General features: G+C 42.5%; 1 protein-coding gene across 1 annotated transcript in view; it reads right to left on the minus strand.

Moving 5' to 3' along the window:
- The window catches only part of CIB2 (calcium and integrin binding family member 2), a 474622-nt gene that overhangs the window by 51648 nt on the left and 397661 nt on the right, over nt 1–25313 (minus strand). Inside the window, exon 5 of the mRNA XM_078684641.1 lies at nt 20566–20761. Coding sequence (XP_078540767.1) covers nt 20566–20761 — 196 coding nt within the window. The remainder of the gene's footprint in view (nt 1–20565; nt 20762–25313) is intronic.

Below are 25313 nucleotides of genomic sequence, written 5' to 3' on the forward strand. Positions count from 1 at the left end.
TCACATGGCAACTCTCAATGCGTGCCGGCCGCTACTGTTAGTTAACATATTGTACATTGTATTTATAAAGTGCTTACTACCCCTGACGACGAGTTGAAGTGCTTTGTTATGAGTAGCAATTACTCCGGAACCCAACATTAGAGGTTGATAGTATATTAGTAATCTTTTTTTCTTTGTGCATTAGTTGCACATCTTTGCTGTTGTATTGTACAGAGCTGATGCCTGACATCCAGACCTATATCAGCAACATCAAAGATATGCACATCAAGACCGGAGACACTGCTGTACCGTCCTGCAAAATCTGCATGTACAAAGGGTGCTTCTGGGAGCTTCAATACACTCTGATATTGTTGGGGTGCAGAGGCTCCATCCAGGTGCACCATATGAGAGCACGATTCTGGGCTGCAGTGCTGTCTGTATGGATAGCATGAAGGGATATGTACAAGGAAAGCAGTAGTGTTTTATGCCGGTGCCATTTCATCCGCATGGGAAGGATAACAATTTTAGTGGACTCCAGGTTGAGGGATAAGAGGTGAACCAGTGGAATAAAAAATAAATAAATAATCTGCAAATAAAAAGAAATGAAATGCCATGTAGTGTGAATCACTTTTTATAAGTTGAGCAGATGTTGGCAATTGTGGTCCACAGAATGTGCTTCAGGTTTGGTGCGGGAGACTTCACCAACTGCTTCACCGGATCGGGTGACAGGCGGCAACACACTCAAAGCTGGCTGACAGCCATAACCCTACGAATAGGGTCTCACAATAATTAGTAGCTGCATATTCTGAATACTCATCTGCATCACAGAATATAGAATCTGCTTCATGATGAAACTTTAATTAAATGGAATTCTGGTCTCTGTTACTCTTGAGACCATCTACTACTATTTACCTTCGGGATGAAAGTACAACCGACAATAAGGACCGTAATCATAGGCATTTAGCCCTGAAGAAGTCGCTGTGTACTTCATCATAGCGACGAAACACGTGTTGGCTAGGCTACGACTCTGTACCAAGGAATGCACAACAAGGACAATAAATCCTGGAACCACACAAAGCAGTGGATGAACAGTGTTTCTTTCTTTCCTACACTCATTACTATATTAACCTAAATCTATGTGCCACTAGCGTGTGCAGGGGACCTTGGAGTTCTTTGTCTGTGGTTTACCACAATATAGGGAGAGTCGTGATTCTCCCTACCCTTTTGCACAGCATGTATACCTAAGTTCACCTTATAATATTTGCGTACTGTCTTAAAGCGCCATCACCCCACTAGAACAATCACCGAGCGTGCAGTGTCTTTACCTCTCAGTTCACCTCCTCTTTTCCCCCAGCCCCAGTTGGTACTGCCCAGCAGAACTGGGGATCACTGTCTAACTAGAATAATGCACACAAAGAAAGGGGAGGCAAGACAAGGCGGCAAAATGTACTTACATTTAGGGAAAAGTGCAAAATATGTGAGGGAGCTAGATTTAATTTCTTTTGAATGTTACGCTAGATGTTTTTATGGCTGATATGCAAAATGTTTTCTTTACTGTTTGTCATTAGAGGTTCTATTCTCCAAGGTAGAGGTTCAGAGCTGCTCTTCTTCTTACTTTTGTTATTATATTTTCTATTCACAGGGATTTCAATCTTACCCTTTCCCCCTTGACTTTGTACTAGATTTCTGATTTATGTGATGATCAGAGTCAAGGACATTGCCAAGAGTATCTAACTACATTGTGCAGGGCGTTAAGACTGAAAGTAAATATTCAGTTTTTAGAACTGCAGTGCTCCTAGTCTTTACCAATGTTACTGGCTCTGTAAGATTTAAAATGCCTAATTGACCAAACGTTACTCTACAAATGAGACCTCTGAGAGCAAGCAAATAGTGTTTCATGAAAGTGCATGCCCCGCGAAAGTGGGCCACTTTTTTGGGCAGTGCCCGGGCCAAATTGTGACCCCAATCCGACCCTGGCGGTGTCTCAAGGGCTGCAGCACCCGCTGGCTTGGCTGCGGGAGGAGTGGGTAATGCTCATTATCCTTGGAAGGTGGTGAGAGCTGGCAGCTCTGCAGGAGTTGAGATCTGCTGTCAGGTGGCAGGAGGTAAGGCCTGTGTTATGAAGAAGTTTCTTGCTTGCTTTGCCCCAGGGCGCACGTGTTGCATGTGGCATGCATGCCAACAGCCATCAACGAGTGCGAGTCCTAAGTGTTAGTAAGAGGTGGCCTCAGAGTTCAAGATGCCCCGTGTTGGATGTGAGGTCATCTGCCCTAGCATTTTATTGGATTTAGTTCCTGCGATGGGAATCCAGTACAACGTAGTAGTTAATGTAATTTAACATTTGACACAGTGCTTCTGAAACCTGGACAGTTCTTCCAAGGGAAGGAGTAAAAAAAAAACACACAACACCACCTCTATCCTGATACTTTTACAAAAAAATGCCTGAACACCAAAAACTGTGTTGAGAACTGACTGAACGTGCAAGGAATGGTAGCACTTATTTCACATGTTTTGTTACGGGCAATTCACATAGCGCTTAAGGAAGGGGGTGTTTATAGAGACTTTGCTACTGGTTAGAACACGTGTGAGCAGTTTAATAATAATTAAACATTAGAATTTGTTAATAAAGACTCCTAAAAAATAAAGAGTACACATGGAGTCTGTTGTGAATTTAATGGGTAAAGGGTACGCCTAAGGCTTTAAGTGGGTTGGAAAACTGGGACAGGGGGTCTCTCAAAGGGGCGTAACCTATGTAATAAAGGGCGTGCTTAAGCATGTAAGGTAAATATCTCTGCTGCTTGACTGGCGTTTTCCTGCCTCTTTCTGTTATTGCATCCAAATATATAATAGAACTGGCATGCACCTAAAACAAGCCCAGACTATTGGCTTTAGCAGTGGTTGTTAGTTGCATTATATGTAGCAATAATGACTTTGTGGTAAATAATAGTGAAAATGTCTCAGTTGTATAATTATGATACTGTGAAATTACTATACCATGCCATTAGAAACGTTAAATAAAACTATTTGTAAAAAACGTACTTTTATTTATTGTGGGCTTGAGAAAATGTCTAGAAGCTGGTAATATTTGGCAGCAGCTGCCCATGCATCAGCATTATTCACTGCAGACCTGTTCAATGTAGAGCCTGCACTCTGCTTTTCACACGCCTGCCGTGCTGCGGATCCCCATGGCGTGCAATTTTCAGATCACTAGCAGGCGATTATATCTTCTGATTAGCTCCTTCGTGGCACCTGCATAACAAAGGAGTCTCTCCATGCAGTTCTGCCAAGTTCCCCGCACCAAGGGTGAAGCTAACGCATTTTAGCTGGTGGTCTGCATCACCACACCAAAACGCAAATTTGTGCATTCATAGTTCCTCTCACACCACAGGCGCTGACATGCAGACACAAGTGGGACGGAGTACTTCATGATGAGAAACTGTGCGCTGCTGTGACAGAGTGTGCGACTGCAGCACTACTACTGCACACTGTGCAGAAAAATAAGTTTACATGTGTCGGCCTGGGGGCTCAGACAGATGCGCAGGCTGCAACATTATCGCAGCTGCCACATACTCAGCTCCTCCTGCGCCCCAGTGTTTCTTGTGCCCCACCTGGCACACATCATGTCGGAGGATGGTGATGACATTAAGATGTTGCCCCCCCCTGAAAAAAATTCTGCGGACGCCCATGCTTCAGCGTCTCTTACCTCGTGCCCTCGCGCCATTTGTCATGCAGTATCTCGTTCCTTCTCCTCTCGAGGTCTTCTTTCCAGGTATAAATATGTAATGAGGTAAATAGAATGATTCCTCTGTTCTTTCGTGCTCGTCTTTCCTGAGCATCCAGGATCACATCAGAAGCCAGACTCAAGCTTCTTTCATTACTATTTCCCATCAGTCCTTAATGATGCGGACCAGTGATAGCGATGCCCTCATGCACCTCGGTCCGCTGCATCTTGTGCCAGGCTAAACAAATAATGCTGGCTTCATCTTATGCCTGGCTACAAATGTAATGGTAGCTGCATCTTGTGCCTGGCTAAAAAAAGATAGTGGTAGCTGCATCGTGTGCCTTGCTAAAAAGAACTTAATGATGGCTTTATCTTGTGCCTGGCTAAAAAAAGATAGTGGTAGCTGCATCATGTGCATGGCTAAAAAAACATAATGATGGCTTTATCTTGTGCCTGGCTAAAAAAAGGTAATGGTAGCTGCAGCTTGTGCATGGCTAAAAAAACATAATGATGGCTTTATCTTTTGCTGGCTAAAAAAAGATAGCAGTTGCTGCATCTTGTGCCTTGCTAAAAAAACATAATGATGGCTTTATCTTGTGCCTGGCTAAAAAAAGATATGGTAGCTGCATCTTGTGCCTCGCTAAAAAAACATAATGATGGCTTTATCTTGTGCCTGGTTAAAAAAAAAGATAGTGGTAGCTGCATCATGTGCATGGCTAAAAAAAAATTAATGATGGCTTTATCTTGCGCCTGGCTAATAAAAGGTAAAGAAGCTGCAGTTTGTGCCTTGCCAAAAAAAGGTACACTAGCTTGTGCATGGCAAAAAAATCATAAACACAGTTGTATCTTATACTTGGTTAATAAAGATAAGGGTTACTTCATCTTTTGCCTGACTAAAAAACATAATGGTAGCTGCATCTTGTGCCTGGCTAAAATAGATAATGATGGCTCCATCTTGTGCTTAGCTAAAAAAACATAATGATGGCTTTATCTTTTGCCTGGCTAAAAATTGTAACGGTAGCTGCAGCTTGCACCTGGCTCAACAAGGTAACGGTAGCTGCAGCTTGTACCTGGCTAAAAAAGGTAACAGTAGCTTGTGCATGGCTAAAAATTATAATCACAGTTGCTTTGTGCGCCTGGCTAAAAAAGATAAGAGTTATTTCATCTACTGCCTGGCTAAAAAAAGATAATGGTAGCTGCATCTTGGGTCTGGCTAAAAGAGATGAAGGCTTTATTTTGTGCCTGGCTAAAAAAGGTAACTGTAGCTGCAGCTTGTTTCGGGCTAAAAAAGGTAATGGTAGCTGCAGCTTCTGCCATGCCAAAAAAGGTAACGGTAGCTGCAGCTTGTTCCTGGCAAAAAAAGGTAACGATAGATGCAGCTTGTTCCGGGCTAAAAAAGGTAACGGTAGCTGCAGCTTCTGCCATGCTAAAAAAAAGTAACCGTAGCTGCAGCTTGTTCCTGGAAAAAGGTAACGGTAGCTGCAGCTTCTGCCATGCTAAAAAAGGTAACGGTAGCTGCAGCTTCTGCCATGCTAAAAAAGGTAACGGTAGCTGCAGCTTCTGCCATGCTAAAAAAGGTAACAATAGATGCAGCTTGTTCCGGGCTAAAAAAGGTAACGGTAGCTGCAGCTTCTACCATGCTAAAAAAGGTAACCGTAGCTGCAGCTACTGCCATGCTAAAAAAGGTAACGGTAGCTGCAGCTTTCTGGCATGCTAAAAAAGGTCACGGTAGCTGCAGCTTCTGCCATGCTAAAAAAGCTAGCGGTAGCTGCAGCTTGTTCCAGGCTAAAAAAAGATAACGGTAGCTGCAGCTTGTTCCTGGCTAAAAAATGTTACGGTAGCTGCAGCTTGTTCCGGGCTAAAAAAGGTAACGGTAGCTGCAGCTTCTGCCATGCTAAAAAGATAACCATAGCTGCAGCTTGCTCCTGGCTAAAAAAAGGTAACGGTAGCTGCAGCTTCTGCCATGCTAAAAAAGGTAACGGTAGCTGCAGCTTGTTCCGGGCTGAAAAAGTTAACGGTAGCTGCAGCTTCTGCCATGCTAAAAAGGTAACCGTAGCTGCAGCTTGTTCCTGGCTAAAAAAGGTAACGGTAGCTGCAGCTTGTTCCGGGCTAAAAAAGATAACGGTAGCTGCAGCTTGTTCCGGGCTAAAAAAGGTATCGGTAGCTGCAGCTTGTTCCGGGCTAAAAAAGGTAACGGTAGCTGCAGCTTCCGCCATGCTAAAAAAGGTAACGGTAGCTGCAGCTTCTGCCATGCTAAAAAAGGTAACGATAGCTGCAGCTTGTTCCGGGCTAAAAAAGATAACGGTAGCTGCAGCTTGTTCCGGGCTAAAAAAGGTAACGGTAGCTGCAGCTTCCGTTAACGGTAGCTGCAGCTTATGCCATGCTAAAAAATATAAACACAGTGGCATCTTGTGCCTGGCTAAAAAACATAAGGGTAGCTTCACCTTGTGTCTAGCTCAAAAAGATAATGACATCATCACCTCGTGCCTGACTTAAAAAAGGTAGCCTTGGCTGCAGGTTATGTTTGGCTACAAAAAGATAACGGAATCTGCATCTTGTGCCTAGAATTATAATCACAGTTGCATCTTGTACCTACCTCAAAAATAAGGGTTACTTCATCTTCTGCCTGTCTAAACAAAGATTATGGTAGCTGCATCTTGTGCGTGGTTAAAAGAGATAGTGATGGCTCCATCTTGTGCCTGGCTAAACAAACATAATGATAGCGTTAGCTTGTGCCTGACTAAAAAAATTAACAGTAGCTGAAGCTTGAGGCTGGCTAAAAAATACGAACACAGTGGCATTTTGTGCCTGACTAAAAGAAGATAAGGGTAGCTTCACCTTGTGTCTAGCTCAAAAAGATAATGACATCATCACCTCGTGCCCGACCTAAAAAGGTAGCGATGGCTGCAGCTTATGCCTGGCTCCAAAAAGATAACGGAAGCTGCATCTTGAGCCTGGCTAAATTTTTTTTATCGTAGCTGCATTTTGTGTCCAGCTCAAAAAGATAATGTAAGCTTCATGTTGCCCCGGGCTAAAAGAGATAATGACCGCTTTATCTTGTCCTTTCCTTAAAAAAGATATTGGTATCTGCATCTTATGTCTAGCTAAAATAAGCATTTGCAACGCAATAGGTCTCGCATTATTAAAGTTTGAGCTATTGGCATTGCTAAATAAAGCAACACCAATAGTTCAAACTTAAATAATGCGAGACCTATTGCATTGCAAATGCTTGTTATTTTTATTATGTACTGGTCTGAACCATCACAGCTGACTATTCATGCCTCCGAAGTGGGTACTTAAGCACCATAAATTGAGCAAATGTAACACTCTTTAGAGCGCTTAGAAGCAACACAATTGCGATGCTTAGCGCTACATAAAATAACCACCCCGGCTGAAGCCTATTGTGTTGCAAAATGCGAAACGTACAGCGACACACGAGCACTGCACGTGGCCGGGCACATTAAATCATATAGAAGTAGCTGGGTAGAACAAATTAGCAATTATTACCTCTGCAATCTTACACATGGAGAATATTTTTAATTTCCTGGATTATGTTGGAAAGAAACGGACAGATTGCTCGTGTCGACCCAAATCATAGTTTGGCTCATTCAAAAAGTTTATTTGTGCGTCCCTGCCCCCCCTCCCCCAAGGACGTGTCTAATTAACAGAATAATGAAACCGCCAACAAACAACACTTGAAACACTTCAGTAAGAATACATCAAGACGTGAAACAGACAACCAACATAGTGCACATACTCCAGCAATAGTAGGGTGAAACTGTATAAGAGATTTTTTTTTAAAACAAAAGGAAGTAAAAAATAAGGTTGCTTACTATAAGTTGAATGCTACCACATCAGAGAATGCAAACACAAGGATGATAACCGGAGCCCTGAAACTTTTCAGACACTCATCCCCAGTCACGGATCTGGGTTGAATCCATCATGGTTCTTTAGCTCACTTCGTCATCCCAGTTCAGACCCAGCTATATGCACATCAGTCTTGACCCTGTGCCTCATGGGAACAGTCCAGCCCAAACTGCCAAGTCATGTCTTCCCTGGACTGGAAACAAGCATCCTGGGCCAGGTTTCGGGCTAAAATCCATCATCAGCCAGGCTAGCTTTAATCCAGTGACAAATTGAGCAAGGGACAACATCAGATAATAGCATACTTGCGCTCCAAAACCAGAATAGTACACCCAGGGGACTCCGGGAGGCTGTGTGCTTCCTGTTGCTGGAGAAGAGCAGAGGATGGCGGTATCCAGGTAAGTGTTTTTTTTCTTTATTCCCCACTTCCACTCCTCCCCCACCCCACCCCCCTTGTTCGGTAGCAGCTGCTACTGCACAGACATCCCATTGCCAGTATTGTCTGCTACCGAACGGGGGAGGTGCGGCGGAGTGAGGAGGGGGGGGAATTAGAAAAAAGAAAAGCACTTATCTGGGTACCAACCAGCTGTCAGCTCTTCTCTTTTCCGGAGGCAGGAACCACACAGCCTCGCAGAATCCCCTAGCCAATCACGATGCTGCATTACAGAAGGGTTGCGATTGGTCTGAGCACCGTGGTTTGGCGCTCAGGCAGAAGCTAAGATGCTGTGCATGTTCTCCACATCTGCGGCATAATACTGCCTGGTGGAAAACGTGCTAAGTGCGCATGACAGTTTGTCCGGCCCAAGACAGCCGGCTAATCCATAATGCGTACTTGTGAGAGTGCTCATCACTCCTCCCCCACTCCTCTGTTGCAGCCCAGCCCTGCCCTCAACGAACTGAGCCACGGAAAAATAAATGATAATAACAATGCCACAGTATTTTATTTTCCCTTTTGAACTGCTCAATGAGTAGTGGGGCAATGCTTCTCTGCCTTAGTGAAGGATCAACCACTGCCCATTGCTGTAGATTTGTAGCACCTGGGAATGAATTGGTGATGAAAAGCGGTGTTGGGAACTGACTGATTCAATCACTGTGATTTCCGCAGACAATTTGAGCTTCCTTGCACCTAGCTTCGATCCTCACAGCAGTCTGTGTAAGCCAGAGTCCAGCACTCGGTGTGTACATGCTCTGAGCTCTGTTATTGGCACTTGGTTTTGCAATAACTGAGTTGTTCTCATAAGACTTTCTGCCCACCAGCAGTTTCCATGACAATGCAGCCCTTAGTGCATTGCACTACCAAACCTAGAGGAGAAGAAGGTTCGAACTCCCAGGGTTAGACGATGGACCAACCTTAGACGAACAGGGACTAGACACAGTTGCACACATCATTAACCTCGAATGTCAAGGACCATCAATGGTTAAAGTCTAGACACGCCTGCAGTCAGACTGAAGGATAGCATTCAGCCCATGTGCAACCCGGAAGGGCTTCACATGTCATTATAGCTCCTGTTTTGTAACTTTTCTCTTTCCTTATTATACACAGAGATATGTGAGCTGCGACTAGAAAACCTGATACTCTAAAACAGTATTGGTTAATATGTCGAGGAGATGCCACATAGAGCAGGCCTAAAGATCCGTCAGGAGATGATCCATTCAAGGAGAAGGCCTAAAGTGAAGCTTGCCTCTCAATCAACAAATACCTCCTGGACAAAGATGTCGAAACAACCCAAGATAAAACAGTCATAAATGTTCTGTAGGGCAGAGAAGGACGTCCACTTTACCGATATGGCACCTTAATATGAGGCGACATTTAGGCAGATGCCTCACTTCACATCACCACAGTCACATGATCATCCATGTATTATGTAGAAGCTGCTATAACAATATGCGAGAGAGATTAACAATATAACGTAATCCGACTTTTGACAATAAAATAAGTATGAAACGATGTGCAAAAGCTGTGCAGAAGTGACAACCAGAAGAGAGAAGAAGCTGTCATATATGTGACTGAGCATGACTAAGAAGAAGTCTGCTGGATGGTTCCTTGGAGTAGCCCTACATATTATCCTTCTGTACCACAGTTGTTCACCGTAAGAGGCATTGTGCCTATGCTGGCAAATGGATCGCGTCTGTATTTTTTCTTTGTGAAACTGCAGCTACAGGGTAATAAAAATGGCATAGAGGTGAAATACAAGGCAACACTGGCAAGCCTTCTTGTAAAACTGTATATCAGAAATAAAGAGAGCCCGCCCATCACTCTTGGACTTGAATTCCACTTTTAGTTTGGAAAGCAGAATGTTTTCTTTAGATAATCCTCACCCACCAGGGTTTTCCCTTGGTTGCATGTTTCCTCATTGGGTGGAATGTGCATGCTGCGACCTGCGAGTTACGCGGGAGCACTTTTTGATGTTGTTTTTAATAGATGAAAAAAAGATGTCAAGAAAATAGGAGTGGTTTTTTTTTGTAAAAGATGTAAAGGTACCTGTCTAGTAGAAAAAATAATTATATTCGTACCTCTAGCTGGTATGGTTAAAATGGGGAGAAAAAGAAACTCAGTGGAATTATGTTATTGAGGTCTACATGTTTCATTCCTTCCCCCAAGGCTTTTCTTCAGGACCAAGGATTACTATTTCCTGATTCCACTCCTGTTAACACTCTAGTTGCAAAGCAACTGAATGCTGAAAAAGGTAGCAAGAGTCTCTCTTTGTTAACGGTTATGTTCAATACGAGGATGAGTCCTTTTTGTCTATCTTCTCTAAATCCCCACTTTGATTTATATAAACTGTATGCCAGGAAATATAAACTTCTCAAGTGTCCAACCCTCCTGCCTCACCCCAATTCCTTGCTTGGAAACCCAATCCCAGCCACCACTTATCTGCCCCAGGTCCTCTATGTGTATTAGATCATAGAGAAAGTCTCTCAGTGGACCCCAAATTTTCTCAAACTTTCTAGGGCAGCCTGTGACGTGTAGATTGATTGCTCTGCTAGCATACACCAGTCCATGTGTGCGGTCCATTCATCCACATCCAGATCCTCCGACCTGCCCCTCTGTCTAATAATGTCTCTCCTAGCCACCACCAGTGCTATACTGCGGAGGAGCAAGTTTGTCGAGGCAGAGTCTTATCCCTACAGATGCCCAAGACGGCCAGGGGTAATCCCACTGAGATCTTCCCCTGTAATCTCCCCCAGTCTGCACGCCCACCCCGCACAGGTGAACTGATTCATAATGTATGGAACAGTGTACCTGTCTGGCCACCTCTTTTCAGGCAACATTCGTTGTCTGCCTTCCCCACGCGGTACAGTCTGGGTTGTGTAAAATATGTTTGGTGTAGGATTTTAGTTTGTACCAGCTGAAATCCTGCCCCGATCACAACGTCCACAGGGCGTCGACAGGCGCATCTAGTCTTCCAGTACCCCCAAGTCGCACTTCCATTTTGCCCTCAGCCCGTCCAGGGAGGGCTGACTGGCTCTCATTAGTGTTTTGTAGATCTGTGATGTAGTGTGACTGTGCAGGGGTAGTCTCTTGCTCCAACTCTTACAAACTGTCCCTGTGCCGTGCATGCTGCATTTGTGTGTACCTATAACCTTGAGAATCTGCTGATATGGCTTCTGTAGCTCTACAAAAATGAACAATCCCTGTGTGTCCCTAATGTCTCCTAATTTGGTGATGGACAATCTATCCCATTGTCTCCATCCCTCCAGTCTTTGTAATCCGCTAGTAGATTTGCATCCCATAAAGGGGTCTCTAGTGTGATCTTTTCATCCAAGTCCAGCATTGGGATACTACAGATCTTGACTTTAAAACATGATGGTTGGGTCTCACGTGCCAATTCTTGTTGGGAAGGTTCTCAGGATTTCATCTAACTTACAACTTTCGAGGGAAATTGAACTCTTATTAAATCCCCATATGGGCCCTCATATCAAAAAATTCCAGGTCAATCAGTCAATATAAAGTCAGATAAACAAAAAAAAACTCTCAAGTTGCGGTGTCCCCCCGTAGGTAGGCCTTGGGACTCACCTCAGGACCCTGTCAAACCATCTAACGTGCGGATGCCACGCTACAGCAGTGCTTGTTTTACTAGCTAGAATACGCCAAATCCACCCTCCTCCTCCAAGCCTCCGAGGTTATAATCTCCTGGACCAGTTTTGGGGCCAGCTTGTTCATCTCCCGACCATGGTTGATCACAGCACTAATGAAATATTATCTCATCCTGCCCTTCCCAAACAGAAGTGCTCCAAACAGCAACGGTGTCCCCAAGTGGCCGAAAAGCAACATTTCAACACTTTACATATTAAACAATTACACAATTAGCGCTTACTTCAGTTTTTCTTCAAGTTGGTGCAGATAGTGCTGCTCATCTCTAGACACATGTTTCTGGATTTCAAGAAATCGTTTTTAAGTTCTCAACTGATAAAGGATGACATCCAGAAACCCTTGAGCCAGGAAGCTGATGAGCTTTGAAGATGCACCTGCACCAGTCTGGCTGTGAGTGGTGCTGAGACCTTTTAAGACTTTGGCAGCATTTCCAACAACCCCAGATGAAATCATTTTCTGTTCTCTACTGACTAGGATGAAATCCAGAAACACGCGTGTCTAGAGATGTATAGCACTATCTGCACCAACTTTGTTGCTAAACCACAGTTAATGTTGCTAAACCACAGTTAATATTGAAGTAAGCTCTAATTGTGGACTGCACTTACCATAATGCAAAAGGGGTGAACTGTGCTAAGATTTGAGGCAGTGTGCTCTCAACCCCCCTTCTGTTTGAAAGGTTCCCTTGTGTTAGCAAGCGGACAAGCTTTTGGAGACACACCTGTGTACCTGTGAGTGGTAACAAGACCTGTGAAGACTTTGGCAGCATTTCCTGCAACCCCAAATGAAAACTGTGCTGGGATGTGAGGCAGTGTGGTCCCAATCCCCTTCAGACTTTGATTTGTTTCTCTGCCTGCATTGAAGAGGGCAGGGAAACAGATTAAAATATTGCTCACACCTGGATGGAGCAACATTAGTAGATGCTCTCTCTGGGCAGGACAATGCTGGGTACCGTGATCAGGAACAGTTTTGTTCGAAACGCGTAGGTGAAGGAAGATCTTTTGAGCTGGAATAAATCACTTTGAAAATCACCGAGAAGAGTGCGGCATCTTTATTTTTGCTTTTGAATATATATATATATATATATATATATATATATATATATATACATATATATATATATATATATATATATATATACATATATATATATATATATATATATCACAACCAAACAATAGGATACCTCCAGTGAGGGTGCCACTACAGAGCGCAATCTTCTCCCACGAGGGTCTCAGTAGACACAGCTTGCATCTGCCATTACAGGTACGCGGCTCAACACGTTTCGGGTCTCCCCTTGATCACGAGCCTGACAGCATATGAAAAACACGGCTCCCAATGATTTTGCACACCTGCTTTATTTCAGTAGTCCCCGCCCCAATGGGCGTGCCTTAGCGCCTCATTCGGCGTATGCACCAGAGTTCTTCCAATTTAATGTGAAGAAACTTCGAGTCAGCAGAAATGAAGTTCCCTAATAAACTGGTCATAGCCAGTAGTCAGAGCCTGCCGGAGCACGGTATGCTCATTAGGTATGGCCATGGTCTGATCGCCTGTGGCAAACAGTGCCCATCCTCATGGTCTGCAAGCTCCTGCCATCCAGTTCATCATACTTTGCTACACTGGCAATTTTTAGCATGGATAGGAAGAAAAATATCAAAGGCCAAAAGATTCAAGGATAAATGTGAAACAAGAGCTAATGATACAGCAGGCTAATCTAGGAATGTTGCCTAGTATTAAATTATCACAAAATATTGTTTTTATTCATTTATTAATCTGGCATTTGCCCCCGTGTGGATCTATTTCTCACATTTGCATTCTCAACCGATCTCTTAGTTACATTTAGCAGTGGACTTATGTCCCTGTGCGATAAGGATAAATACGACAAAAAATACAACTGCAAAGTTACTACTCGTACCTTTGCATGAATAGTTTAATTATGAATCTGCCAAATTTAATTCTACAAAGCGTAGAGTCAAATCTGTTGTGCCTGTGCAATTTGGTAGTACACATTGTAAAGGTTAGGAAAACAGACACCACTTGAAAAACATTAAACAAATTAAAAAACACACACCTGACCACCATTACTGGTAGCATATGAATAGAGCCCGCACCCTGGGCTCTGCCCTTTTCACCTTGTCCTGCGAGATAGTGTGAAGGAAGGTACGGGTATGTGTCGGTGTGTGTGTGCGTACGGTCGTGCGTGCGTGTGTGTGTGTGTATGTGTGTGTGTGTGTGTGTGTACATGTAATGTTATGATGTGTCCAAGTGTGTTTAGAGCAGAGTGAAATGTGAGACCAGTCATGTTTTTATATTTCATTAATAATTTACATTTGTAATTTGCATCTATTATGCTAACGTTATGATTATGGCTGTCTCTCCAGTGTCTGAAGTTATGACACACATACACCCTAACTCCCTCACTTAGGGTTCAGGAACAACCTTGTGAACCTTGATCTACTGTAAACAGCTCTGCAATCAACCACGGTGAGGCTTTCACCACACACTGTCCTCTGGTGTATAACAAAAAGGCACTGCATTTTGCCACCTCCTGCACCATACCACCTCCTCTCTGTGCCTACTGAAGATTACTGCAATCTGCTCAACGTGGTGCAATTCTCAAACCCATTGCACTTAAAAAAACGCTAGGTCATTAGTGGTGGAGCTCAGCTATACTGGAAGTGATAATAAAAAGATTAGACCCTAAAAGTGATATATATATATATATTAAGATCATGCAAGCACCACACTTCAAAAATGTTTTATTAAAAACGTGTTCCAGCTGCACGGGTCCATGGGGGAGGCGAAGCTACTGTAAACTTTGTTTTTCAACACAGTGAGGAATACCATATCTCTATTGTTTTTGACACTGGTAGCCTTTTTTAACTAATTAATTTTGTTCCCTTAGAGACCCTCTTCAAATGAACAATTTGTTAAGCGATCTCTGTGTGCATAGGTCGCATGGCAGATTGCAACCCAGTCGCACATCAGATGCTGCGCAATTTCCACATCCTGGTTTGGGAAGAGGGATGAGCACATTAGACCCTTAGTTCCTGTTGTGATTTATAAGATTTTTTGTTCTGTAATCACTACGGGAAATTGAGAATTAGCTTCTGGAACTAATGAGAATGTAGGGGTACCGGATTCATGGGTGGAATCTGCATTGATTTAATCCTCAGCAAAGGACAATGGGATGGGGAGCAGGGATCTCAGAGGTCTATCTTTTTAATTAACTCTAACGTCATTAGCTTCTAAAATACCTGTGACATATTTCAGTATGGTCATTACTAAGATTGTCTTTCCCTGGCAACATGCATTCATACCCGGCACATGTTTAGATATGGAGAGGTACTTTTTAGGGCTTCTATTGCTGACTGTCACTATGGTGGCTTTCTCGGAGCTGAAGGATTAAACAGAGGTGCTCAGGGGTACCCTATATCTCCTATATTACTTTCCCGTACTGAGAGCCCAATGTAAGGCACATTAATTCTAAAGTCCCTCAGACTGGTGGTACTCAATGATATTCAGATGAAAAATTGCGAGGTCTTATCAGTCTCCTAGGGTGGTACAAAATCATCAAAATGATGTTACACACACAATTCGTATATCCTTTCCTATCTGAGTTTTGAGATTACATTTTCATATCAGAATTTCTGGCGCGTTGCTCGGCCCCAGTGGTGTTGGAAGGCTTTAACTACTTGGGCATTTATGTAACGCGAGACCGGAGATTAGATTTTCATAGCAACATTTCTTCTGGGGGTATAGGAAATCCTACAGGGCTAATCTGTTTCTATTAATAGTGCTGTGGGCTGTTTGAGCTATTTGGTAGCTACTCTGACTATGATATTAATTGGTCAAAGTCCTTGATTTTTCCATTGTCGGGTCCCTCCCCCAGGGTTTCGGCATGTTACTTGGCCCCAGTGGTGTTGGAAGGCTTTAAATACTTGGGCATTTATGTCACGCAAGACCGAAAGGTGTTCTTAGACAGAAATCTTGGATCCCAAATGAATCGCGTGGAGGAAGATGTGGGTCACTGGCACACTCTTCCGCTCTCACTCATAGGTAGGGCGGCTTTATTTAAAATGATGACACTACTGAGGTTACTCTATATTCTTCAGAACTTTCCGTACCCTGTCCCCCCACATGTATTCAAACGAATAGCGCAAGCAGTTAAGACCTTGTTGTGGGAGGGTGGTTCCCAGAAAATTGCGCTCCACTAGCTACAAAATGGAGTGTACAATGGTGGCCTGGCAGTTCAAGACGTCAGGCTATACTACTGGGCCTCGCAGCTCCAGGTTATAAACGATTGGGTATATGTCGACCTAGATGAGCCGGCCTATAGAGTGGACAGAGCTGTCATGCCAGGAGGAAACTGTGAACCCCTCTTGTATTCTCGACGATCACACTCAGAGTGGCTGGAACATACTAGGGTGGTACTGCAGTGCTGGAGAGAGGCTAACAAACTTTTAGGTTGGGCAGGAAAACTGACCGGCAAGACCCCATTGTGGATGAGGGACCAGCTACATGAGGTGGCCGCATTGACGGGCTTCAAAGGGTGGAAACTGATAGGTATTGACTATCTTGGGGATGTATGGAAAGGAGACTCCCCCCTCACGTTTGCAGATCTCCAGAGGGAATATAACCTACACCAGTCCTAGGAATATCACCATGTGAGATTCTTCCATGCCTTGCACACCCACATACGCAGTGGTACCTTGGCCAAGAATACTCCCTATTAGAGGACAGGCTGCTGCTTGAACCCATCTCTGAGAAACCGACCTCCACGATATATCGTAAATTGATAAATAATGTCCCGGACCCCCTGGTTAATCTTCGTGAAGCCTGGGCCAAAGATCTGGGTAGCATAGATGACGAGGAGTGGCAGGATGCAATCCAGAGCCCTCGAGAGATTTCAATATGCCCTAGATTTAGGCTGGTGCAGCTCAAGATTCTACAACGCACATACTACCTTCGCACCCATCTATACACATGGGGTAGGATACCGACAGCGCTATGTGTCAGGGGATGTCAGCAAGAGGGTACTTTCCTGCATATTTTATGGGAATGTCCTGTGATAAGTCGGTTTTGGGAGGAAGTCATGGATACTATGTCTAGGGTGGTGGGTGAGACGGTCCCTTTGGATCCAAAGTGGCCTAACGGCTAAGGCGCTCGACCTCGGACCTGGGGATCTGGGTTCGAGTCTCGGTAACGTCGCCAAAAACCCCCTGTGATTCTGGGCAAATCACTTAATCTCCCCGTGCCTAAAAAAAAATTTAAAAAAATGAAAGTGTGTCCTCATGTAACGTAACTGGTGCTATGTAAAGCGCTCTGATAACTGATTCGGTTCGGTTCTAGTTCGCGCTATATAAAACTCTGCAAAAAAAAAAAAAATGGTGAATCTAATTGGTCCAGATATAAGGAAATATTGTTGGCTCTGGCAACATGTATTGCGAAGCGCAACATTGCCAGGAGGTGGGGGGAGCACCTGTTCCTCCACAAGGGGAGGAATGGAAACGTGATCTCGACTGGTGCCAGCGAGCCGAAGAAACGGTATACAAAAGCAGGGCATGTGCTAAAAAATAGGAAAGAGTGTGGGCACCCTGGTGGAAGTACAGCGAGCTGGGCATGGGTGAATAGACGCTGGCTAGATATGTAAAGGTTTTTACCTGTTGACCCGTGAATACACTGTGATTGATATTCTGTGTTCACGTCATGATATAACAATGGACATATTCTGTACTGTATGGTCTCTCGAGCTTTGTTAATAAAAAGAGATTAACAAAAAAAATAGTGCTGTGGGCAGGGGTGGGGGAGGCGACCCACATTAATTATATTAGTTTCTGACCCCTGTGCTATTTGCAATATTTTCAGTGTGTTGGAACTAAAGTTACATGTCTGCTAAGAAACACTCAGCCAACCTATTATGAGGGGTAAAACTTAAGACACTTGGGACCTTCTATAGCATATGCTGGATATAGCATAGAGCTTGGATACTCACAAAATACGCAATGTTGTAGGCAAACATACCTCTGCCTAATGTTTTTTATGATCTGGGTGCTGCAACAGTCTGGGCTGTTACAAACGGATAAATTGTATCACACCAGAGGATTACACTGGTTTATGCAGATCCAGTCAGATATGTTAACCCAAAAACTGGTATCTTCAAGTATCTTTAAGTCTGTGACTTTTTCTTCAAAACTCATGAGTGTAATCTGGATATTGGACCTACTGGTCTAACTGAATTACTCCAAGACGATCAAAGGTTCATAAAGATATATGCACCGTACAGTCTTTTTTCCTTTTTTTGGCTCTAGGTACAGATCAATTAGCTGATTAATCCTCGTTCTCATCCCTGACAATTAATTAGGAGAGCAGAACAATTAATCAATGTATTACATAATGTCTAAATCTTGCAATTTGTCTTTTTTCAAATACAATGTCTGACCACGTTAATCAGGTAGTACGCACATGCTATGGACTAATGTGTATCCTGAGAAAAATCTGTAAATGGATACCACTCTCCTCACCCAGGCAATTAGTGCAGGGATTAATTATCAGCCGCCTGGACTATGGCAATGCCTTATTCTCATCCATTAATGAAACACACCTAACAAAACTCCAGGTCCTACAGAACACTGCGGCCAGACTGGTCCTTAAACTCTGCCCCCCCCCCCATTCGCCCTCTGCACCCAGTCTGAATTCCCTCCATTGGCTCCCCATTAAAAAACGGATCACCTTTAAAATATGTTGGCTGGGACACAACACCCTAAACAGAAAGGGACCCCACTATCTTGCGCAGAAACTAATCACGTATCAACCTACCAGAACTCTTCGCTCAGCCAGCAAACAACTCCTTACCATACCTAAGACACGCACCGTTAGATATGGTAGCAGATCATTCTCCAAAATTGACCCTACGATCTGGAACACGCTGCCCACATACCTCAGAGCGGAAACCGACCATAAGAAATTCCATAGGTCCCTCAAAACCCTACTATTCTAAAAGTCCCCACACCCGCAGCTCGTCCTCTCTGTCCCCACTGAGACTGCCTGTATCAGCGCTATGAGACCTAAGGGTGATATATGCACTTAAAAAATGTCAAATAACAGTAACAATAACAATCCACAAGTCATTAGGCTTACAGTTTCTTTCAATCAAGTAGATTCTCTTAGATCACCTTAGTCCATACAAACTAAAGTACAAAATACAAAGTTTTAAAGAGCATACATTACAATATTCAGATTTCAAACTACTCGAATGATTTATACAAAAAGATTGATTTTAACTGAACACCATTCGAAGATTAATCACCTCTTCATCCGGCAAATGCATTTTCTACAATTTCAAATATGTATTTATTTGCACCTCAACGCATTTCCTAATACGCAATTCCCAAACTAGTGTCATTCAAACAGATGTCATGGAAAATGCTGTAGGTCACTTGTTAAGTGTACCAAATGTTTTCAGCACTGGTACTTGAGTGTGTATGGTAGGAATCACTGCCTTATAGCTTTCTAAGCAACTTTATTTATTCTGCACCCTTTTTATAAACCTAAGACGTGTGTTCTCAGAATGTGATTTGTTGGCAACAACGCTAAAGACTCACTTCTTTAAAAAAAAAAAAAAACTAAACTATTATGCAGTAACAAGATTTGAAATAGAATAAAAAATACGTTTTATATCATTTCAAATATGCATTGATTTGTACATCATCACATTTCCAAATACGCAGTTCACAAACAAGGGCCATTCGGCACTAACCGAAAAACAACCATAACAGTTGTCATTGAAAATGCTGCAGGTCACTTGTTGAGTGTACTGTGTACCAATTGATTTCAGCACGTGTACTTGAGTGTGTATGTCGGGATCCACTGTCATATAGCTTTCCAAGCTCCTGTATTTATTTTGTACCCTCTCTATAAACCTAAGATGTGTGGTGTCAGGATGTGATTTGTTGGCACAACTCTTTAAAGAACACTACACCATGATCTAGTAACAGTCCACTTCCACTCTCAGTAACAGCTACTATGGCAATCACATGTTCACTGTATCTTAGCCTTTGAACAGAACATTGCACAGCACTCATGCCACAGAAGGCACAATGCAGATGGGACACATTTGTGTTAGGAATTGTATAAGCTACCATGGTGAATAGCCGATGGTACCTTTCAGGGCCATGCATGGCAATGTACACCCTGGACCAGCTGGGCTGTAAACTGTGGGCCCACAACCTAATCAAACTATATACGCTCCTCCTTTGGCTTGTAACAGCTAATAAATACGCACTGCCTGCTTTAAGGTTCATGGAAAGGGCAGAAAGAATATAAGTTGCAGTTTTATTCTGCCCCAGTTCTCCTGCAGAATGAGGATCTAGTGCAGGAAAATAAGTTTTCATGATGCATTGCATAAAATGTGCATCAGAAATATGTGTGACATCTTCTATGAATCTGCCCTCTAGTCTCTGTTAATGCAAAAGTTTTTTTTTAATGAGTGAAAATGTGTTAAATATATTGTTTGAAAAAATCTAAGGTTGAGAATCATACTTGGCCCTTCATCACCTACTGTGAAAACTCTATAATATATGTATGTATTTACTTATAATATAAAACCTCCGCACAAAAATGGCTTTACATATAATTCAGCATAACCAAAGGGATTTTAACAAAGTTAAATAAATAAATAACAGATGGCTTGATAAATAGTTGAGTAAACCCGTAGTGCGGATTTTTGTCAATGGTGAGTGTACAATGCAAAATAATTTCCCGCAAGTAATCTAGAGGAAAGTTTTAAATAAGAACTTGACTACTAATCATGAGAACAATGCAAATATTTAATTACTAGAAATGTTGCAAGTGGAGCAAAAATTCAGTTATAATAAAAAGAAAAAAACAACGAGATAAATATTGGTACCTGAGGAAATCTGGTGCTTTGGAAATCATGTTTTCAAAATCCGCAAAGGCTAGCTTCCCATCTCCATCCATATCTGCCTCTTCTATTACTTTTTCACAAACCAGAGTCACTTCCTCTTCCTCCAACTCTTCGCGTGTCACCTTATTAAGGGTCTTTTCCAAGTCAGACTTGCAAATATAGTTATCCGTGTTAAAATCTAAAAAAAAAAAAAAAAAAGATGAGGTCATTTGTTAGATTAGGCACTCAAATATCAACGTTTGTTAATTTGAAATTATTCAATGAGGTGCTAATATGATTAGGAAGATATATATGCATAAATATATATATATATTTTGTGTCTGCTTGGAAAGAGGGAAGTAACTCGCTAGATTATTAGTTAATTTAAGAAAGTTAGGAACAATTAATGTGTCTTTTGGGTGTTATGTGTAAACGTAATAATTATATTTTGAAATATGTAAATTATTTAAAACCTATGATGATTGTCTTTGATTTCACAAGAGAGGTGTTATTCCCTGTATGTATTCATATACATACAAGGAAAACATGGAAATTATTTGAAACCTATAGGGATAGTCTTCGTAGTCTTTGATTCCACTTGAAAGGTTGTACTCCATATATATGTATGTATATATATATGGCACTCGGATTGAACATGTGGGGTTATGTGGGAGGGTTTGTATCATGAGTACTTGACTGAAAATTAACATCTTAAAGGGATAAAATCATCCTCCCCCAATTGTCGGAAATTGTATATAGGTTGTAAATATTTGAGTGTAAAGTGTATATAGTGTAAATCAATCACAATGAGTACTTTACGGTGAATGAATAATGTACAAAGTTTGATGTCCACAATGCACATTGAAAAACACCCACAAAATTGCGACCACCATCGAACCATTATGTAAAAGCAAGGTTGACAGTCTAGACTATAATCGAAATGGAAAAGGTTTTTTTTGTACTGCACATAGCACTTTAAAAATGGTCTAGACACCAGGGACTCTATGGTCCAGTGGAAGGCTTGTAGTAGCCGAAACGCGTAGGCCGTCCTAATCGATGCACATTACTTTGCACATGGTATGTAAATAAATAATTTTGTTAAAATCAACCTGTTGCTGTGCCGTGACTTCTATCGCAAAGAGCGAGCTGAGAAGATTCCAAGGAATATTGACACGCGGACTGGGGCGTGTATCACAGGCACTCGAGATCGAGGGGAAGCGGTCGGATTTGATTCCAGTCAAACCACGAAAAGTGAAAGGGCGACCGACACCTCTGCTGTTTAATCTGATTTTCCGTGGTGTGAGACGCTGGAGTGTTAGCGTCGAGGAAAGAACCTCGGACGGACCAAGTGGCGAAAACCCAGCGGTAAGTGCGCGGGTTGAGGGGTGGGCGTTTGCTGCATCGCTCACGAACGCTGCGGAAGCAGTGTGCGAGTGGAGTGGGGCCGCTGACCCCGCCTGCAACCGAGCCGCTTGGGGGAATAGCCAGAGCTTGAGGACATAGCAGTCGAGCAAAGTAAAAGAACCTTACCGCAAGTGGAATACTGCAACTAGGTCGCACGCCCATGGTCAATTATCAGCAAAAGCGCATTGCAGCACGAGTAAAAGCCCAGGAGAAGAACCGGAGAAGCATCCCGGGAGGTATCGGAACCAACTTACTCTTAAAGGGGCAGTACAGCATTTCTCGAGCCGAAAGAGCACGGAGTGCTCTCGAGGAGCAGCAGGAAAGTAACAAGGGTGTAGTCTGATTAACCTGAGGAACAGGAGTCCGACAAACCCATCACCAACATCTCTAAACTAACACACCAAGCAAATATTAACGGAACATCGAAAAGAAACAAATAAACTGTTCAACCTTACGATTTGCCAACTGAATTATGGCAGATAAATCAAGAAATTGTCAGATAAGGGCAAGTGAACTGCTCAACGACGAAAGCACCCCTGCGACCAGCACAGATGCCAAAAAGAAAACAGGGGGGACTGAGAAAGACACCAGAACAGTGCTAACCATAACAAGGGATTTAAAACAACAAAAAATCATGGAAGTTAACAAATGGTGGGAAAAAACAACTTTGGAAAAATATATAGAGTACAAGAGGGTCCTTCGTGGCCTTAGGATACTCATTATGTCCACCCTCAATGATTTGGACCCAGATTTGATTAAATTATGGCAAACAGACACCAATGAGTGTTCTTTTAAGTTGATGAGGACCCTTATCATACATGCAGAACGGAAATTGGAAAAGATAATAAGTGTAATTGAGGCACTGGAATTAGAACTGGCAGACATACCTGCAACTGAGGAGAAAAAGGAATGCATTGAAAATATGGAGTAGAAAGTGGCGAAACATGAACTATAGGTGGAGAAACGCAAAGCCAACAAATTTACCAGAGATAGGCTGGATTATGCGAACGGACGAATTTATACATTCGCCCGGAAGTATGACACTCTGAGAAGCCACATAGTGATGGATAAAAATGCGGGAACAGTGGACACAGATGCGGTGGACAGCTTGGAAATCAGCTCCAATGATGAAGAAATATCTAGTATGCCACTGGATTTTCGCGGGGAGATGCAGCTGGCCCAGATGGTCACGCGACAGAGAGGAAGAGGAAGAATCAATACGTGGGGAAGAGGGCAGTCAAAACCTCTGACAAAACCGCCAACAAAAGTACAATCAGATGGGGCGGAAGACGCAACAAAGCAAAAGAAAGGCAAAGGAAAGCTAAGATAGCGATGAAGAAATTGACAATACCTGATAACTTTTTATTGGATAGGTTGATTACAAGATTATCAGAAGCACAACTAAAACTACTGAATAAAGGACTATCTTACTGCCCAAACAAGAACATTGATGTACCCAACATAAGAATTGACATGTATAAATTCTGCCGTAAAGTGAAATTAAGAAAATATTTTGCTGAAAAAAAGACAAAAAAATCTGTGACCACAAAACACGTGGAAGAGATATCTCCTACAGCACAAATGGATTTACCAGCAATAATAACACTAGCATCAATTAAAGAAACCCTGTCACCAAGTCAAGGAGATACCACTAGCTCATTTTCAATTGATATTGAATTCTGCAAACAATTGGGCACACCCACAAATATGGGTGGAGAAAGTGGCCTGAAGAGACAATCCAGATTCTGTCCACAACTCCCGCTTGGGAATAAAATCGATCTTTTTCATGAAGTAATAATAGATGAAATAGCAAAGATCTCTGGGAAATCGTCAAACTTGAAAAAGGATATGAACAAAAAGAACAACCTATCACCAGAAGAGTACTGAGCAATCTCAGAGCTAAAGAATGATTCCACAATTATAATAAAGTCATCTGATAAGGGTGGAAACATCAGTGCAGAATACAACAGACTATATTGCGGAAGCAAACAGACAATTGGAAAATGGAGATCATTATGAGCCACTAAAGAGCAACCCACTTGAAAAATGGAAGAATGAATATCACTCTCTTTTGTTGGTTTGAAAAGATAAAGGTCTGATTGACTTTGAGGAATACTCCTATTTAAAGACGGATAATCCCATTACAGCCACAATCTACTTTCTACTGAAAGTACACAAAGCACTTGTGAAACCACCGGGTAGACCAATTGTGAGCTCAATTGGATCATTGCTTGAAACAACATCTAGATTCATCGACATATTCCTTATGAACTATGTAACCACACTACCGGTGCCTAAGGGACATAATGGACTTCCTTAATAAGATCTCAGAGATCAAATGGAAAACAAGTTATTTAATGGCGAGTATAGATGTAACATCGCTTTATACGTCAATACGCCATGAGGATGGCATCAAGGCCATTAAAAAAGCTTTGGAAGTAAGATCTATTAGCTACTTGGAGCATTCCGCAATGTTGATAGAAATGCTTACTTATTGCTTAACGCACAATGCATTTTTGTTTCTGGGGAACTTGTACCTGCAGAAGCATGGTACCGCGATGGGGACATCATTTGCGCCCACATATGCGAACCTCCTGATGGCCATGTGGGAGACTGGAGTGATGGAAGAGGAGAAAAAGCAAGAATCAAGAATTAAACTCTGGTGTCGTTTTATAGACGACTTATTCATAATCTGGGATGGAAACAGCAATGATCTACAAACATTCATAGACTCACTGGAGAGAAATTATCTTAACCTCCATTTTACTTCATCAATTAGTGCAACTAATTTGATCTTTCTTGACGTTGAAGTTTTTGTTAAACAAGGAACCTTGTGCACAAAAATTCATAGAAAACCGATGTCCTGCAACAGTTTGCTATATGCGAACAGCGGGCATCCAATCAAATTAAAATGGAGCATTCCATATGGACAAATGCTGTGAGCCAAAAGGAACTGCTCAGAATTGGATGATCTTGAGGAAGAAATTGATGGATTAAGCAAGCGATTCCAAGAACGAGGATATCCTGTAGAAGTAATCACAGCGGCATGGGAGAGGATGAATATGAAAAAAAGAGCAGATCTCCTTTTACCGGTGGATAGTAAAAGTGATGGAATGAGACATGACCCAGACAAAGAGGAGAATGCGACACGATTGATTGTCGACTACAACAACCAGAGTAATAAACTTAAAAAGGCTCTAAAAAGAAATTGGAACATCTTAATGCTTGATGAAACTTTGAAAGAGAGCTTGACCTCCTACCCTAGCATCACTTATAGAAGAACTTCATCACTACGTGACATTTTAACTCAAAGTCACTTACAGCTGAAACTCCCTAAAAAACCATCA

The sequence above is a fragment of the Lissotriton helveticus genome, chromosome 3_2 (genome assembly GCF_964261635.1).
Source record: "Lissotriton helveticus chromosome 3_2, aLisHel1.1, whole genome shotgun sequence".
In the NCBI taxonomy this organism is placed as follows: Eukaryota; Metazoa; Chordata; class Amphibia; order Caudata; family Salamandridae; genus Lissotriton; species Lissotriton helveticus.